This window comes from Hippocampus comes, unplaced genomic scaffold (assembly GCF_001891065.2).
Source record: "Hippocampus comes isolate QL1 unplaced genomic scaffold, H_comes_QL1_v1.1 scaffold330, whole genome shotgun sequence".
NCBI classification, from domain to species: Eukaryota; Metazoa; Chordata; class Actinopteri; order Syngnathiformes; family Syngnathidae; genus Hippocampus; species Hippocampus comes.
The window spans coordinates 291,538-309,358 of record NW_017804754.1 but is presented as its reverse complement, the minus strand read 5'-3'; the positions used below and the strand labels follow the sequence as shown (position 1 = coordinate 309,358).

At 46.7% G+C, this 17,821-nt stretch overlaps 1 protein-coding gene and 1 long non-coding RNA gene across 8 annotated transcripts; both read right to left on the bottom strand.

Annotated features, from left to right (window-relative positions):
- Positions 1–4,363: 4,363 nt before the first annotated feature.
- LOC109525643 (uncharacterized) lies at positions 4,364–6,095 on the bottom strand. Of its 2 annotated transcripts, none has more exons than XR_002170194.1 (2): positions 5,983–6,095; positions 4,364–4,610 (listed from the first exon to the last, which is right to left on the bottom strand). It is a non-coding gene; the product is annotated as an uncharacterized LOC109525643 (long non-coding RNA). The 2 variants fall into 2 exon arrangements; XR_002170189.1 differs by lacking the exon at positions 4,364–4,610 and adding an exon at positions 5,573–5,916.
- Positions 6,096–6,284: 189 nt separating this feature from the next.
- On the bottom strand, positions 6,285–17,817 carry adprh (ADP-ribosylarginine hydrolase). 6 transcript variants are annotated; one of them, XM_019884961.1, is made up of 16 exons: positions 17,519–17,817; positions 15,981–16,095; positions 15,755–15,863; positions 14,988–15,086; positions 14,154–14,259; positions 12,411–12,572; positions 12,134–12,287; positions 11,821–11,978; positions 11,458–11,676; positions 11,299–11,383; positions 10,897–11,186; positions 10,590–10,781; positions 10,329–10,458; positions 9,963–10,162; positions 9,550–9,777; positions 8,849–9,281 (listed from the first exon to the last, which is right to left on the bottom strand). In XM_019884961.1, exons 2-16 carry the CDS (start codon positions 16,062–16,064, stop codon positions 8,921–8,923), a joined length of 2,577 nt encoding a protein of 858 aa, XP_019740520.1. In that variant the 5' UTR covers positions 16,065–16,095; positions 17,519–17,817; the 3' UTR covers positions 8,849–8,920. The 6 variants fall into 6 exon arrangements, 5 of the variants coding, with proteins under 5 accessions (XP_019740637.1, XP_019740520.1, XP_019740446.1 ...); XM_019884887.1 differs by lacking the exon at positions 17,519–17,817 and adding an exon at positions 17,051–17,497 and having other exon boundaries at positions 15,755–15,854; XM_019884809.1 differs by lacking the exon at positions 17,519–17,817 and adding an exon at positions 17,051–17,496.
- Positions 17,818–17,821: the final 4 nt, after the last annotated feature.

Below are 17,821 nucleotides of genomic sequence, written 5' to 3'. Positions count from 1 at the left end.
TCGGCACGTAAATTCCGGATTTTTTTACATGTAGTCACAGGCGGTGTCCACACGCGTCTGAACTATTTGGTGAGACTATCTGCGTCTCTCGTGGAGTGGTCACTTATGAGATGGGCTTTGCCTTTGGGCGACGTGAGGCATTCAGACCTCACCCAAAACCCTCGACCCCGCCAGTATTCCCAACCACTGCCTGCCTTCATCATGCCATCCTGAGATTTACAAAGCCAAGTTCGTTTTACATTGAAGACGAGTATCACAAAGAGATCGTGTCATTTTGCATTATCGGCGATCGTCAATAAAGTGCAAATAAAACACCCATCCGCACACTTCCAAACGTGTAAGACAACTTTATTCATTGTTTCAAGCTTTGTTGACAAGGGCAACTCCGCTGGAACCGTCGAAACGCAAGTCTCGTCTGGATGGTTGCGGGGTGGTCACTGCTGGTCCCAACGGGGCCGGGGGCTTAAGTACCTGCAACACCCAAAGGATCACGGTGGAATCAAAACCAAGGTCGGCGGAAGCCGCACAGCGAATCTGATCATTTGTCTCGGTGTGCGAGAGAGCCAGAAAAGAGCCCCGCCACAGTTTGATTTCAGCCACAGGTGCGCCGACTCAACCAGCTCTCGGGAGCTGCGGGGGGCGACGTCCTGACCGTCCGGCACAGGATCAATTGCCAAAATTCTGCCAACCGTTTGATGACAGCTGTTATGAAAGCGCTGATGTAGTGTATAAAATGACCGCAGGCTATCTTTTTCTGAATACACTGAAAATGTCGTGGTGGTGTTGAGTTGCTGGAAGGGAGGGGAGGTGTTCGGAGCTGGTCATGCCGTAGCCTCGCTGGTCGTGTCGTAGCCTCCTTGCTCCGAGTACGCCCGCATGAACTGCAGCAGAATGCGGTCAATTCCAAGCCCCTGCGCCACCAGGAGCAGCCCGTCACAGCCGGACAGTCTCACAAACATTTCAGTCTCAAACTCCAGCAGAGGGCTCGCCATTGGCAAGGGGAAACAATCAACCCGATTTCGATTTTCCAATGTCAGCTAACAGCAGACAGTATCATTGTAAAATTCGACCGCGTCGTCGAAAGTGTTGACGCTTCAAAACAAACCAAACAACAACACAACAAAAGGTCTTCACGAAACGTAAAGGCGCCGTCTACTGGTGCATAATAGGAATGACACACCTGCGACTGAAGTGGCCCTCACGCAACTTGACAAGTGTCGTCCCACCAAAAAATACAACTCTCTGGGTACCTTTGTCGGGGAGGTTAAATGTTTTGTTGTTCTGTATATATTGCTCTGGACGAGTCGTAACTGGAAGGGGGCGGGGGGTCAATTCCTTTTGTGCTTTTGCATTCTTGACCAATACGGTGAATTTGATTCCGATTCTGATTTCTTGCCAAATGCCTTTGTGGCTTCCTGGACAGCAGGGGGCGATATGGACCATGGAGATCCAATCTACCGAGAAGAAGAACAAGGCCAACAAGAACAACAAGAAGGGTACCACATCCGGTTCAGCGAGCAAGTTCTTCCGCGGACTTCAAGCCGGACTCACAGTAAGTAGTTTTCACATTTTAACGAGCTAAATGCAAATGTATTGATGCAGACAATTTCGGAGCATCATTACCACACGTCACTCCTCTAGTTTGTTGATTGTTACGAAGTCATGGAAGTTATCGTGAAAACACAACTACGGTGGCCAGTTCACAAATGACGGCAGATATGTCTGAAAACTATTCCCACAAATGCATCCGTGACTTTTTTACAATTGTTTTTCGAAATATATTTGTGGTTTTCATAAAATAAATACTCAATTACATAAAATACGTGTTGATAATGTCCACAAATATACTCGTCATTTTCACACGTGTTTTCGATTCCCCAAATCCATGCAGGATTTTCACGTGTTTCTCTATGTGGCGTGAGCATTTCTCATGACTTTGAGATCCCGTTTTCGTCCGCGAGGAGGAGGCAGTGTTGCTGTCTCCAATTTACGGGAACTTTAGTGGACGGTTGAACGGCGTTGAGTCTTTCAAGAGTTGAGCAGTTGATTGAAAGGTGGTTGCTCAATGTACATGAGATGTCGAGAGAAAGCCGCGAGCGGGCAGATTTGGAAATGGACGTGTTAGAAGTGAAGGTCTGCCACTTATTCTGTTAAGAATAACACAAATCAAAACAAAAACTACCAATTTTTTTTTTGGGGGCTGTCCCACTTTTGATTTTCTTTCTGCCTGACTAGATCGAAGAGGCGACTGGGCCAAAGGTGCAGCCGACAGACCTGGAGGACATGCTGAAGGGAGTCCAACCTGCAATTGAACACATGTGAGTATTGAGCCTTGTTGTGTGCTTGGAGAGCTGATGTCTGATGTCACGTCGCACCACAAGGTGGAGGTGAGTGCGCCCGCCTGTCTCTCACTCAACTTAAACTTCTGCTCCGTGTACTGCACAACATTGGCAACTACACATAGCATCATGAAGCACTTCTGGAATATGTTTTTAAGATTGAGGAAGCCCAAGTTAGTTTAAAACGTTGTGTATGTGCGCATATGTATATAATATATATACATAACTTGGCCCACTTCAATGTCATTTAAAAACTTGACCAGAAGAGTTTGATCATGATGTTGTGGAGTACACGGCACTTAGTTTTTGTCTCAGTGAGAGAAGTCGGACATGCTCATGTGCCCCTTGGTGTGTCTTGAGATGTGACATCACAGATGAGCTGGTCAAGCACATGCAAGACTTAAGCTGCTCCCATCTCGGGCCTGTCGTCAGTGTTTGTGTGTGTGCAACTTGAACTGGCCCACGCAAACATTGACTGGTAAAATGCTTTCACATTGTCCTGTTTGCTTTTCTGTCCAATAAATTGTTGAACTTGAATTCGAGTCTTTGCCTTTCATGACTAAGTCCATCCTCAACTCACTCGAAGCCTTTCATGCTGAGTGGTCACTGCAGCGGAAGACTTCTCAAAGACTTAAGTCTTGAGGAGAGAGTTGCGCATCAGTCACTGGTATGGCCACAAGTGTAACAGTGCTTGTCCCGTTGGTCTCCACATGACTGGAAACTCCAAGAATTGACCTTGTTGCGGAGCAGGAGCAGCGTGTGGACGAGCGGAGGTTGTCGAAGGTGAGAAAGAACGATTGCCTCGTTGTCACCGTTTAAATAGGTTTCCGGCGATGACGTCACTTCCGGGAAGGGGAAAAAATATTTAAAAGTGAAGACCGGGCTCGAACCTGAGTTCACCAGTCCGGACTCCCAGTCGTATACCATTGGGCCATTGTCTGACGGAGATACCTTCCGCTTTTACATGTATATAAAATAAAGAAGATGAATGTGAAGGAAAAAATTGCTTAGGGTAAACACCAGGGCTCGAACTTGAGTTCCCCCGGTGGTACTCTCAGTCGTATACCACTAAGCTATTATCCGACAGTGACCCCAGTTAATTCTACATATATATTAACAAAGACGGTGAATGTGAAAAACCTAAAGCACAGACCCAGGTTCGAACATGAGTTCACCAGTCGGGAGTCCCAGTCGTATACCATTGGGCCATTGACTGACGGAGATACCGTTTGCTTTTACATGTATATAAAATAAAGAAGATGAATGTGAAGGAAAAAAAATTGCTTAGGGCAAACACCAGGGCTCGAACTGGAGTTCACCAGGTGGTACTCTCAGTCGTATACTACTGAGCTATTGTTCGACTGTGACCTCAATTTCTTCTACATATATATTAACAAAGACAGTGAATGTGAAAAAAAAAACCTAAAACACTGACCCAGGTTCGAACTTGAGTTAACCAGTCGGGACTCACAATCGTATACCATTGAGCTATAGCTTGATAATAGTGTAAGTTACTTTTAACAGATATAATTATTATCACCAAATATTGAAAAGCGTGTAACGTTATCTAAATACGACCAACCAAATTACCAGCAAAGCTATCTGCGTGGTCGAATGGGTAAAGACCTGACGTGGTCCCCGGACAACCCGGGTTCGGTTCTTGCTTAATTTCTCAACGTAGCAGACAGTGGGGCTCGAACCCTGGTCGCCTGATTACTACGCGTCATCTTTTACCATTAGGCCATTCTGCCGCGAAAATTTCGAAAAAAAGTATATGTAATCATAGGCTAACATCTACATGTGCGCTTTGTGAGACGGTTGGCATCTCTCGTGGAGTGAGTGAGTGGCCTCTTGTGTTCTAAACTTCGCCCCTCAACTTCATGACAGCACTCAAACCTAACACATAAGCCCTCAACCTCACCAGTTTCTCCCCTCCGCTCCCTTCATAATGCCATCCTGAGATCAGGAGAGGGAGTTTGCAAAGCCAACTTGCTTTCAAATTGAAGACGAGCATCACAAAGAGATAGTGTCGTTTTGTTGCTTTGCTTTATTGGCGATCGTAAATAAAGTGCTTGAGTAAAACACAAGTTTCTTGTCTGCTTCAGTCACTAATAAAACATCCATAAACACACACTTCCAAAGGTGCAAGTTTGTTCATTGTTTCAAGATGCTTTGTTGAAAGGGCAACTCCGTTGGAATAGTTGAAACCCAAGTCTCGTCTGGGGGGTTTTGGTCTCTGCAGGTCTCAACGAGGTCCGGAGGCTGCAGAACCTGCAACACCCAAAGAATCATGGTGAAATCAAACTTCATTTAATATTGGGGAGGAAACGTGGGACGAGTTTCTGCACGGCCCCAATACATTTTCCCCCTCATCGTCACTGTCTCTGGGAATATACAACAATCAACATGCTTCCCCCACCAACTCCAAAACAAAGTTTACCGAACTTTGAAAATGCATCAATGGGAAGGTTGTGTGTCGTTGGACGGGGAGAAGATAATTTGCCAAAATTCTGGAAAGCGCTTTATTGCAGCCGTTGTGTCAGCGCTGCTGAAATCAAGATGTATTTGTATAAAATTACCGCATGCTAATCTTATTTGAATATGTTCAAATGTCTTTGCGCATGCCCACCGACAGATGATTTTGCTGGCCTTCAGAAAAATATATATTTAAACTACACTTTTTCTTTTCGCTGGGGCCTGTGGTCCAGTGGTTGGTTCATCGACTTCTCAGTACAGCAGTGCAGGGTTCGAGTCCGATTCTGGCCTTCCCATGTGGAGTTTGCATGTTCGCTGCGTGGGTTTTCTCCAGGTCCTCCTCTTTCCCAAAACATGCAAGGCAGGTTAATGGTTTGTGATCATTTTTTTAAAAACAGCTTTCTATACGTGGTTGTGATTTTAAAAAGGCTTGACTATACATGGTCATCTTTTTTAAAAATGACTTACTCTATGACAAGATTTATTCAACATGTTTGTCTCTTTCTTCACATATGATTTCCATGTTGACTGGTGATATCATTGCACTGTTTTCCAATCCAATAGCATGAGTGAAATCATCTTTTGCTATGAACCCATCGCTGTCTTCCTGATGCGTCCCAACATCCAAATAGGCAACTTCTATGTGGCGAAAAGAGGTTTCAGAACTTGCACTGGACCAACCGTTCTTGTCACAGGCGACCATTTACACGCGTGTGTGAGCTTCGGCGACGTTGAAATTCATTGGCGAGGTCTTAACGGAGAAAACTCATCACTGACAGCTGGATGCTAAAGTTGGGACTCAATCTGGGTCATGCGGCAATTCCAAGTGGGACTTCAGGTGAAGCCAACACAGAGATCAAAATAGTCTGTATCAAGTCCACGCGAGCTCCCAAATCACAGTTAGATAATAAGTCCACTCTGCCAAGGAGGTTAAATTGTTGTTTACATGATTTTGGTTTGTCTGAATTCCGCGCTGCCATTCAGGGGTCGCCCTCTCTTTGGCCTCAAAATGTTTTTCAGAAGGGGAAACGACAGCCTCTGCTGTCGCCACCTGGACAAAATCCCTCAGAGCACCATTCCAGTGTGACGGCCGAGTGTCACGCTGGAGAGAAAAAAAATAATAAAAATAACTCAAGGCTTGGAACAGTCCGCGGGCAGGCACAGCCACCTCAGCAGAAGCTGATGCTTCCCGCAGACGCGTAGTAGCCCATGCAGTCGGCTGAATATCGTTGCGACAGCGACACCGTGTTCAGATCCAGTTCACCAAAATGATAAGAACGTCAAAAACATGCATTCAAAAACAAAACACACACACAAAAAAAGGGCTTTGACTTTGTTAATGTGGATTTAGGATGTCAATTAAATGTATGACTGCGTGCTCCTCTAACCTTTAATACATTTCTGGCATCAAACGCCTTAAAATATCTTCAGAGGGTGGGGGACTGTTTTTTTTTTTTTTTAGTTTGTTTGTTTTTTTTGTTGGCCTGTGTTATCCAACACATTTCCATGAAAGACTATGAGGAATATTTTTGATCAGCGATCTGGAAATTTCAAAGACACCTCAATGGGATTTCGGACTTCCTCACAAAAATCAAATCTAAAAATTGTCTTCACCCTTTGTGTGGCATTGCTATTACTCGTCGCATTTGGGGGATAACTGCAGGGAGGGAAATTTTGTTGGACTGAACTGTCTTCTGATGTACTAGTACATGGACCTTAAACTGGATATTAACATTTGTGGGGTTATTTCAAACGGCCACTAGGGGAAGCCCTCTTGATTACAGCAGCATCCATGCTGGAGCAACATGGTGTGACAGCGGGCGGGCGGGCGACTCTGTGGGTCAGTGGGACATGCTGTCGCCTCGGGGCGAGTGCGACAGCGCAACTAGGCGCGCCCTGTCTCACGTCAACATGTCTGCGCGTGGCCTACTTTCCCCTCGCTGCGGTCAGTACGCCAGCGAGTAGAGCAGCTCGCCGCTGCGCTCCAGTCGATGGCGGTACTCCAACCGGCCGTAGTTGCCCTCGGGTACTCCCAGGATGCCGTGGAGGAGACCCCAGCAGCAGCAGGCGATCACGGCAGTGCTGTCGCTGTCGCCTAAACACGAGAAAGACAAAGCGGTCACGAAACAGTTCGGTCGGATTTGGGTGGAGATGGGCCACGCGGGCTGGTCTCCACCCAATCGCAGTTCACATTTTGTCAATTTCAGGGTTTGTTTTGTCAAATACACTGGGGACAAGTCAGTGTCGGTGCACGTACGACAGGTTGGCAGTTCATGTCAGGGTATGTATTTGGGGTTGTCCAAATTGGTGGGGCCCTAATGTTAAATGCTGCCAGATTGAAACGTGAACCTCCGTGAAAGGCGGCCCTGCCCATGAGGTCGTCCCAGTCGTCTCCGGCAGCCAGCAGAGCATCGAGTGCGATCATGGGAGCGTCGTGGCCGCTGCGTCCCGCCCAGCCCGCCAGGCTGAACGTCTTGTACACTTGGTCTCTCTCGGCCGGCCCGTACAAGTCGGGCCAGATGACAGGACCCACGCCGTTCGAGATACCCCTCGCATCCAGGTACCTGCGGCAAATCCGTTAGAGAGTAAGGGAGACAAAAAGAGGAGTAAAAATAGTGCACAACATGGAAGAATAATTATGTCAACATTTTACTAGTTAACATCTAACACGTAACTAAAAGTACAAGTTGTGTCCACATGTCAACGAGTTCACCGTTTTGCCCCCCACTGGTAAGATGCCTAAGTTGTCCTACCAGTAGTTGTTCCTTAAAAGCAGCCCTATAATGCGGTCTCGCCGATATAGCCGTCATAACAAAACCACGCGATTCTCGGTTCTGCCAACAATGCTCGAGCATCCTAATTACGACGCGTGTCAGACGAAAAACGGGCATCTTGATCGCGCATGCGCAATCATTCCCCCACCCCCCCTTGGCACTTGGCCTCCATCAGGGGTGTCCAAACTCGGTCCTGCCTGTTTTCCAGCTCTGCCAGCTGCAACACCTCTGATTCAAATAACCGGGGTTGTTCTAATGCTGCTTCAGAACTGGCTGATGAGCTGATCATTTGAATCAGGGGTGTTGCAGCCGGGAGCGATGGAAAACCGGCAAGACGGTGGCCCCTCCAGGCCCGTCGCTGGACTTGCCTGGCCTACATGAAAGCTATGCGTTCACTTGTTGAGTCAATAGTGATTTTAATGGTTTTAGGTCTGCGATACATGCAGACAATAATAAATCACAAAAATTGTGAATAAAATTAAAATCAATTTTTGAACATATTGGTTACAGTATACTGTCGACCCCCTGCGCCACCCCCCAAAAAAAAAAAAAACAAACTTGCGCGTGTGAATAAAAACCACGTGGAATTCAGGATTTTTTTTTTGGCATTCAGCCTACAAGTATGTTCGAGTGTATTTGTCAGTCAAGAATGTTTTACTCCACATTAGCATTTCCACGCTTCTGGAAGAAGCCGATGATAACTGCAACGCGTGCGTCTCGTACCACTGCCACTTATCGCAGAAGTAGTTCCAGTCACGCTCGGTCTCGTCCACGGCGAACCCCCGAGCCTGAACGAAGTTCCTGGCGATGGGGCAGGCCTCGTTGAGCAAGCCGAGGCCCCACGTGGTCAAAGGTCGCCGCTGGGCGGCATACGCGGTGAAGAGGGCCGAGGCCACGCCTCCGAGGAAACCGGTGGGATGAGGGTGTGTCATTCTGCCCGTTTCTACGGCAACCGCAACCAAGGGAAACAGCTGGTCAGGCTTCGGGTACCTGCACAGAATACCTGTCATTTGTTACCAAAATGGACAAAAACTGATTTGGGGATGAGGGGGAAGTCAAAGTGCGTTTGAAAAAAAAAAAGTATTTTGAATCCTAATTTGAATTAATAAATCCAGCACCACCGAGACACAAAGAGAGGATATGCGGTTCCAAAAATGGATATATATATTTTTTTTAATCTGTTTTGCATCCTTAATATTTACTGGTAGAGTTTGCCACTGCTATTTGAGGACCATTTGTAAAAAAAAAAAATTACAAGCGTAACAACAGCACAGTTGTATTCATTTAGAAACAGTTTGGACCACTTTACAAAAAAGAAATACAATAAAAATCTTATAATACAACAGCTTCTCCTTCTACTTCTCCCCCCCCGAACTGCCCTTGGTAGCTGGGGTATCCCAACAGGGACATGTTCCCCTTGAGGAAAACCAGCTTCTGAAAGTTGTGGCTGGCCAGGGCGGCCCTCTTGCGCCTGAGGATGTCGCCAGCGATGCAGAACATCCTCTCAACGGCAGCGGAGCTTGGCAGAGGGGTGTTGTACTTGATGAACAAGTCCACCCACGCCTCACGGTGCTCCTTGGGGAAGAGGGCCCAGGAGAGGGCTTCACGCCGGGGTTTCCAGTCCTGCATGCTGGCCCTCAACACCAGGTCCACATCCTGGCTCATCACCTCCTGGTCAGTGCCAAACAGTTCCCTGTAATCAGCATGAGAAAATTGAGAAATAATGGAATGTTTAATATAGATAGATATAAAGCTCTGTCTCTACATCTATATATTTGTCGATAAATGTATCAATATTTAAAACGATTAATCTACACACTGATCTTTTTAAACGTCAACATAGAAGGGATGTCGCTTCGCAGTGTCGGTTCACGGCGTCGCTTTGCGGTGTCTCTCCTAGAACCTCCAACATGAGTAGAATGAGTGCGTGTAAAGTTTTGACTGTGAACACGAACCCTTACTTGAAAACCATGTCCTGGTGGCTCTTTACGTCAGACTGGGCCTGTATTGGCTGTTGCTCTTGCTGCTCCTCCTCCCCAGGGCGCACCATGGCCTTCAGCTCCCTCAGGATCCTGCCCTTGATGGCGTCAGCTTGGCTGGAGACGATCCTTGTCAGGACAGCAGGGGTGAAGGATGGGTGCAGGGCACAGGCCATGAGCAGGTCTTGGTCTTCAAAGAGGAAGCCAAACCTAAAAATGTTTTCAAAACCCATACAATATTCCATCAAATAGCGTTGAGATGCATGGCTGTTCGTCCCAAGTGGCGAATGTACACAAATAATTTTTGGGGGGCTCACTACATTCAGCTGGCACGGTTTGTCGTCCGTAACCTAAGGCATTTATATTTTTTGGGAGTCCCGATACTCTGCACACACCTTTTGTCAAATCCTCTGAGGAGGGCCTGGACCAGGGGCTCTGCATACTGCAGCTCACCCCTTTGCTGGTGCTGCAGCAGCCACCTCTTCAAGACCAGCAGCGTCGGGAGGAGGATGCCCATGTAGGCGTTGTCCTCGCCCTGCAGGCTGTCCAGGGTGTCCGCCACAGGATTCATGACGTCCCTGTACTCTGTCAGGACCTGAAAAGTTCAGAGGAAATTCAATACGTATCCAAAATTGGCTGTTTTGGACGAAAGCTCTGTGGGCACCCGGAAGTATGAGATAAATTTCTTGCTTGCTCGTTTGGCCAAAAACGCGCATACTTCAAAATATTGAGGAATTTGGACCCCCCCACCCCCCTCATACCTTAATGTCCTGATCTTGAAGCGCTACTCCCGCGTTGTGATGAATTATGATGTTGTTGATGGCCTCCACCTGCTCAGGCAAAGACATCACCTCCAACAGCACCTTCACACTGTTCAAGTAGGAGTTCCACCTGCAGAAAAAAAATGTAAATCGCAGTTCAGATGTTTGCTTTCGATTTTAAAGCATCAATTCATTCCACAAGATATCGCATCAGCTCTTCGGTAGAAGTTTGAATTTGAATGTCCCAATTTTTAAGCTTGCCTCACTGCAACGGGGGTGGTCAGCTTCCTCTTGACGGCTTCCTTGATCTGACTGGCGGCGGTGGGGCTCCGGTTCTGGAGGTTCCAGAGGCGCCGGGCCTTGGTGCTTGCCCGGCGCCAAGGAGTGTCCCCCTTGCTCCAGCCCTTGACCTCCCTGATGTCGGTGGTCGCCATGAGGTTCAACGTATGCGCGCTGAAACAAAAACAGTGATTCGCACGATCAACCCTTATTTGCATTTTTCGCTTTCATTCGATCAAGTGAGCGCCGCGCTTCCAAGTTGACATCTTTAAAACGGGCTTTTTCTCACCTACAGCAGCGGTGGGGTGGCAGATTGATCTGAGGCTCGGCGTCAATGTCCTCGTCGTCTAGCTGTCCCTGAACGTCGCCGGGCTGCCCTGTCACTTCCTCCTCCTCCTCCTCCTCCCCCTCTTCTTCCTCTTGAACCTCCCCCCTCTCCTCCGATTCCCCAAAGGCATTGGAGGCCGCGACATAGTTTGCGCCATTGTCCGTGGTGGTCGCTACCACTTTCTCGACAATGCCAAACTCCCGGTGGACCTCATGGATGGCTTCCCCCAGGAGCTGATGTGTCTGGCCGACCTACGAAGAACGGTTGTCGTTTGAGTACCTTTGAGGATTTTTGATTTCTTTCGTTTACGCAGAGGCCAAAGTGTATGAATGAAATTCAAACACGAGCTCTTCTCATTTTTACCTTCAACTCCCTGCATGCCAGAGTTGCCTTCTTCCTCTTCAGGCTGAGCCTGTCGATCCAGTGCACAGTCATGCCCAGGAAGGCGCTGTGGAAAAATGGGATGATATTCATCATTGATTTCCATTCAGTGTCAATCTGTGGAGACCTTGAGAGTGTTACCGGTGGTGCACCGTCCAGCTGTCGGCGGTGGTTGCCAGCCACTGCTGCTTGGACAGCAGCTGGTTGACCTCCAGCTTGGCCTTTTCCATCAGCTCGTCCAGGTCCCTGGCCAGCGTCCGCCGGGACATGAGCTGGAACTCGGGATTGAGGTAGGCAAACAGCTCCCTGGTGTAGGGGTGTTCACAAAGGCTGGGGGGCGAAAGTGTCTCCACAAACCACCTGCAAACGAAAATGGAGACAAGAAAGAAAGAAAGAGAAATCAAATCACCTGCTGATAAACACAAATGATTCACTTCATGAACTACAGGCGCACTGATTGACTGACTGACTGATTGATTGATTGATTGATTGATTTGTCCTCACCTTGTGAACATCTGCCTGGCCTGCTCCTGGCTGAACGTTTCTCCACGAGATTCCTCCGCGGGCAGCCGGCGCTTCTTGGAGGGATGCTTTGTGCGCTGGCCACGCTTGCTGTTTCCGGCCAGCGCAGCTGTGAGCGCCGACTTCTTTCCAGGGTGCACCTATTTCAATCCCCCCAAAAAATAAAGAAAGGAAAACAGTCTGTTTCATGCTTATTTCATCATTCTTTCCTAACTTAGTTGATCCTTGACATTGACTCTGTACCTTGTTTCTCACTGCTTGAAAATAAATGTCAAATTTTGGGGGTTGAACTCACGGTTTGATAGTGCGCCCTTAGATGGGCCCTGGAAATTGAGGTGTAGGTCACACCTTTGTTTTTACAGCCGGGCTGCATGCACTTGGCCGAGCCGGTGTGCACTTTCTTCTTGCCCTCGCCTTCGCTTTTCAAGAACTTTGAAAAGATATAAAACCTGAAAGAAAAGGATTTCATTCCATAGTTCAATCGGTGAGTGATTATTATTTATTTTTTAAACCGACTTTATTAGGTGATGCAAGCAGCTCAAATGAAACACGAAACAATGAGATTGTCTTACTTTTCGCAGTTGTGGAGGTAGCCTTTGAGCTCCCCGATGGCCTTGGCGTCACCCGTCTCTTCCGCGTCCTCGAGCTCCTCCGGGGGCTGAGCGTCGCGCTCGGACTCGGCGCCGAGTGACGCGCTGGCATCGCTGTGCTGACTCTGGTCTATTTCACTGTCTCTGTCAGTCAGTCACAGGTGTGCTGGCTTTGAAGCTCACGCGACTTTAGCCTATCATCAGGCCGAGCACCATCAGTCGATGCACCGTCTCTGCTAAGATACTTCTCCTCGATCTTGCTTTGGATTTATTCAGCTACTTAAACTCAAAAAAAAAAAAAAAAAAACTAACTACCATCACAGCCTCATGCCTATTTATCTCTGCACGTTTAACTCTTTATTCTCTCTCATTTTTTTTGGATGACTTTTATCTTTGACACCTGATCGCTTCATCATATTTCTTTATTTTTAAGTCATGGGACTTATTGACCCCCAAGCTGGTACCTCGGCTTTTGTATTTCGTGCCATGTCATGCGGAAATTTGTGTTGGTATCATAAAAAACACAAAGTCTTGGGGTCTTGGTGGTGGTCTCCTTGAATTTTGAGGGAGGATCAATTTCTTGAACGCTACTTTAAATATAACTTGAAACAACAATGAGAAAACAAAGGACTAAGAAAGTAATTCGATCATAGCAATTTCTAAAACAACAAGAAATGTTGATAATAATAACACATTTAATGGATGGCTGGAAGCGACAGCTGTTCCTGCTGTGCGCACTTTGGCCCCTGAGATGCAGCACGGTGGCATGCATGCACGGAGCACACATTTACGATGAGATGATCACGAATAAAAAAACTGCCATTGAACTCTTCATATCAATCGTTTTGCACAGATTGGGAAAACTTTGAACCTGTGTCATCTGGTTCCACGGCATGAATGTTTCTTTTTTTGAAGGAATGTCACTCGCAAAGCCGACGCCAATTGTCCTCTTTGCATTTGAATGGCATCCCCCATTCACTTTAGCATTAGCACTGGCAATGTTGCGCATTTGGTTTGACAAGTCGACTCCAACTAGGATGTCATTGAGAAGCTTCAAGGATGCTTGAGGATGGCAAAATCACAAGCAAGCAACATGCTGCATTCGGGTTTCTTACATCACGCCAGGACCCTGCACACGCGCACCGTTCTGCGTGTCCGTTTTTCTCCAACGATAACGTTTTCAAACGTATCCGTGACGGACTGACGGACCTTCCGTTGGTACTGACGGAATTGCCCACCAACCGAGAGTATGCGTATTGAATGAAATGAAGGGATGAAGGCATTGTTATGGCCCGATTCCACGGGAAAAAACGTGGACATGAACGTGAGTTGCATGAAAGAGAACCAACTCCTGTTTAAGATCACGCAGGGATTGCACTTTGTCCCCTCAGATTTTATTTTATTTATTTTTTTAAATTAATCTACCGTATTGTCACGACCAAAAGACGCACTTAAAAGCCTGAAATTTTTTCCAAAATGGACGCGGCGCCACAGAATGCGGGTGACCTTGTGTATGGAGCAATTTCCCAAATCGATGAACGCGTTGTGCCACTTCGATGATGACTTTTTGAAGCCAGCGTCAGATAATACAATGCGTCTCGCGTACGTGTTCAATACAGAAATAGCAGCCGTACCTGACACGACGCCTTTGAATATGGTGCGCCGTACGGTGGTGACAATACGGTAGGTAGAAAAAGAAAGTCGTCTTGTTTTTATTTTCTTTACCTGAGCCCGATGCACATGGATCTCATTGCGGCTCCGCAGCCCGTCCCCTCCGGGTTGTACGCAACTCGGTAGCCGCCTTCCTCCCCGGGCCTCAGCTGGGACACTCCTGAGAAGCCATTGGGACATTTTTCTTGTTCTCAGGACGTTGCGATTGAATTCTCGAGACTTTCTTGACAACTTGATTTTTAGAGCTTTTAATGACTGTACATTCATTTTCAGTGAGGCCACATTGCATGATGGTCCATGTGGCACTTTTTTTTCTCTCCTATCTGAAATGGCATCATGAGTGCTCAAATTATTCACTGTATCACTTTTAATTGTATTCGTTGAACTTTTTTTCAATGTGGCCCTGATGCATTCATATTTCACATTTCAATTTTGAAATCCACTCACTGATTTTTACTTGATTCAGACTCTTCAAAATGTAACTATGTTCTTCATTTCAAAGAATTCCTTTTTTTCTTTTTCATTTTCGGTGAGGGAACGCTTAGTTAGGTCCTTTGGGAATTCACTTATTGAAATTCCAGCTTGAGTCTTGTGAATTTGAGGCTTTTTACCATATTCGGGCTTTACTTTTGTAATTTTACGTTATTTTGGTAAGCTTACTTAAAAAGAAACAAAAATGTTCTTTTGCTGCTCTGTTTTCGTGACGTTCTGATTTCATTCCTGTCATTTTAGCTCATTGCTGTCATCATTTGAAGTTTTTGCCGTTTTGGCAATGACCTTTTTTTTTTTTTATAAATTCCCCTAAGACTTTGGTCAGACTTTTTTTTTCTGTTCATCATTGATATTTTGCTGTTGGACGTTTACCAGTTGATCGAGCCAGATTCTTACCATGAATGCTTGAGGGTCCCGGCTTCCTGCCTTCCATGTCTTTCATCCCCTCCACATAGCGAGCGGCCACCTCATGCAGAAGCTCTTCCCCTTCCTTGCCTGTGTCAAGGAAAAGATGGGCTCGGTTGTGATCTTTGGCATTCAGAAGCAGATTCACAATTGCATTATTGTGATTGTGTCATAAAGTGCGACGAAATTCAATGACAGCTCCAATATGCGGAATCAACAAAACACACACGAGAAAGACCAGTGAAAAGAATATGATAGAATGTGGAGGTTTTGTTTTTATGAACCTGTCACAAATTTGGAACTCAGAATTTGCAAATGCTGGGGGACCCCATCTTACACTTTTTCCTGCAAATCTAATCTCTTCACTGGTTCTGCGCTCAGGGCCAAAGCGGGTATAAATTCATTACAAAAAAAAAAAAAAACACCAACGAGGAAGCTAACTGGGTTAAAACATCAGCCGGGCTTCGCGTTGCCATTTTACAAAACATGTGACACCGCTGTGAGGTCTGCAGCTTGTTTGCCTTCATCACTGTAAAGGTCACAGCTGCGCCTCCCATTCGCCCCAATAACGCCACAAAGGGGCGCAAATGCGATTTAACCTTCAGCCTTGATGAGGAGGGCGGCTTGTGTCTGTGTGCTTTCGCGCACGCTCCTGTCTGATGAGGCCTCATTACGACCACACGGGCCCATCGCGTCAATGGAATCATGGAGAAGACATGAGAGGCAGAAACGAGGAAAACGTGCAATTTGGAGCGCACCAGTGGCGAGTCCCTCGGCCGTGGCCAGATGCAGGACGGTGTCGTCGCTCACGGGCCAATCGGGCAGCTCGGCCTTGATGTTCTTGAGCCCGCCCAGCTCCTCCAGCTCCTGCAGAAGAAGGAGAATCCAAACTGAAACTCAATAGAGGGGGGGCGCTCTAATTTACACAGGAATATGTTCCTTGGCTCAAATGAGGTTGGGAAACACTGGCATACTTGATCTGACCTTGTGAATGGCTGCTCCAGACTCATTGTACTCCCACTGCTGGTTCCTGTAGCCCAGAGCATCACCTGCACCACTCAGCAACATGGCCGCCTTGTAGTGCTCCACTGTGACAGTTCTGCCACCACAAAATGAAGAAAAATACCCAGCACTTATATTTTCATCATGTTCATAGTTTGCATGATTGCACATTTATGGATCCATGTGAGGTGTTTATTGTTTGCAGCAACATAGTGATCATTGACTTGCACATACGCATACCCTATGGTGGGTGGGGGACGCAGAACAGAAATCACGAACCCAATAAATCCTGAAATGTCTACAATGTATACTTCATCTTTCATAAACAAATTGGTATAATGGACAGGTGTCAAAGTTCGGTCCTGGAGGGCCGATGTCAAAAGACCATTTGGATCGGGTGTGTTGCAGCAGGGAGAGATGGAAAACATGGAGGACAACGATGGTATCATGTGTGGCAAAAAAAAAAGTATTATTTGCGCGTGCATAACACACTACAGCGTGGCATTATGGGGGAAGAGGTTTAACGCTTAGCCTACCAGTACGTTCGAACGTTTTTCAAAATAAATCAGTTGGAGCGTATTTAAATACGTTAGAACGTATTTAGCGACCAAATGTTTACGCCGCATTTGTAGCTCCACGTTTTCGTAGCCACTCAGTCACAAAGCATATTAAAACTCACATTCACGTCGATGGCAATTACAGTCTTCACTTCACCTGCTGCGCATATTTTTAGAACGTGCGAAGTGATACAGGGAGAATACACGGTCAGAGATTCCAACCACACACCTTCGAAGTGTCAGAGAGACATGCTAACCACCAATTCTACATTAATTAAACAAAAAAATGTAGTTTGGCAAAATTACGACGCGGAACTATTGAACTTTACTGTGATATCCAATACACAAGCTGACATGTTCTATTGTGGTTTTGTTATTCTTGTTTTGGTTGTAAAGTGTCCTTTAGTGTCTTGAAAGGCGCTTATAAATGAAATGTATTCTTCTTCTTCTTATTATTATTGACTCATTCTCACCGCCCATGTTTCGCCCACTCACCGGTCCATTGCAGCGACTCTCCCAAGAAAATGAGTGCGCACAAGGCGGCCGTGAGCAGAAGTCGACGTCGGGCCTGAGAGGCCGGAAGCGGTGGACCAGCCGTACCTCGTCGCCTGCGAAATTCGATCGCAAAAGTGGAAGTCGTGTCCAGCGACGTGTTCCGGGCCGACAATGTTTTAGTTTTGTGTCTCGTTCTGTCGCTAAATAGACGAGCAAAGCGGTCTCGGAATCTTGCGGCCTAAAAATAAAAGAAAACGCGAGCGCACACGACTTCTATATGAATGGACCAACAATGTCGCCAACTTGACGCCAGGAGAAATGAAGCCATCGGCGGCCATTTTACGTTGCCAAGCGCTGCACCCACCTAACTTGAATTCTCCGCGGCATTTTCACCTTGTGTCAATGGCGAAAACGGGGTAGAAGCACATTTCAACCTTTGATAGCGTTTCCCACCGTTACCTCATTCACCTTCCGAGGACGCAGCATCGTGAGCAACTGGAGGTTCACAGTCTTGCAAAAAAGGGGTCTTCAGCCTGGTCGCAATGTCCAGGTATTGAACCTCCAACTGCAATTTGGGAGACCACCACTCGACCACCACGTATGCTGCAAGGTTGTACCAATAAGTCAGGGAGAAGCGCTACACTGCACATTGAGCAAGAAAGCAATATTAAAAAATTATTCTAAGGTATATATCGGAGTCACTGCTTATCAAAGATTCGTCTACATCATGTTGTCAGAAGCATTAAAAAAATGAAATGAAGGCAAAGCATA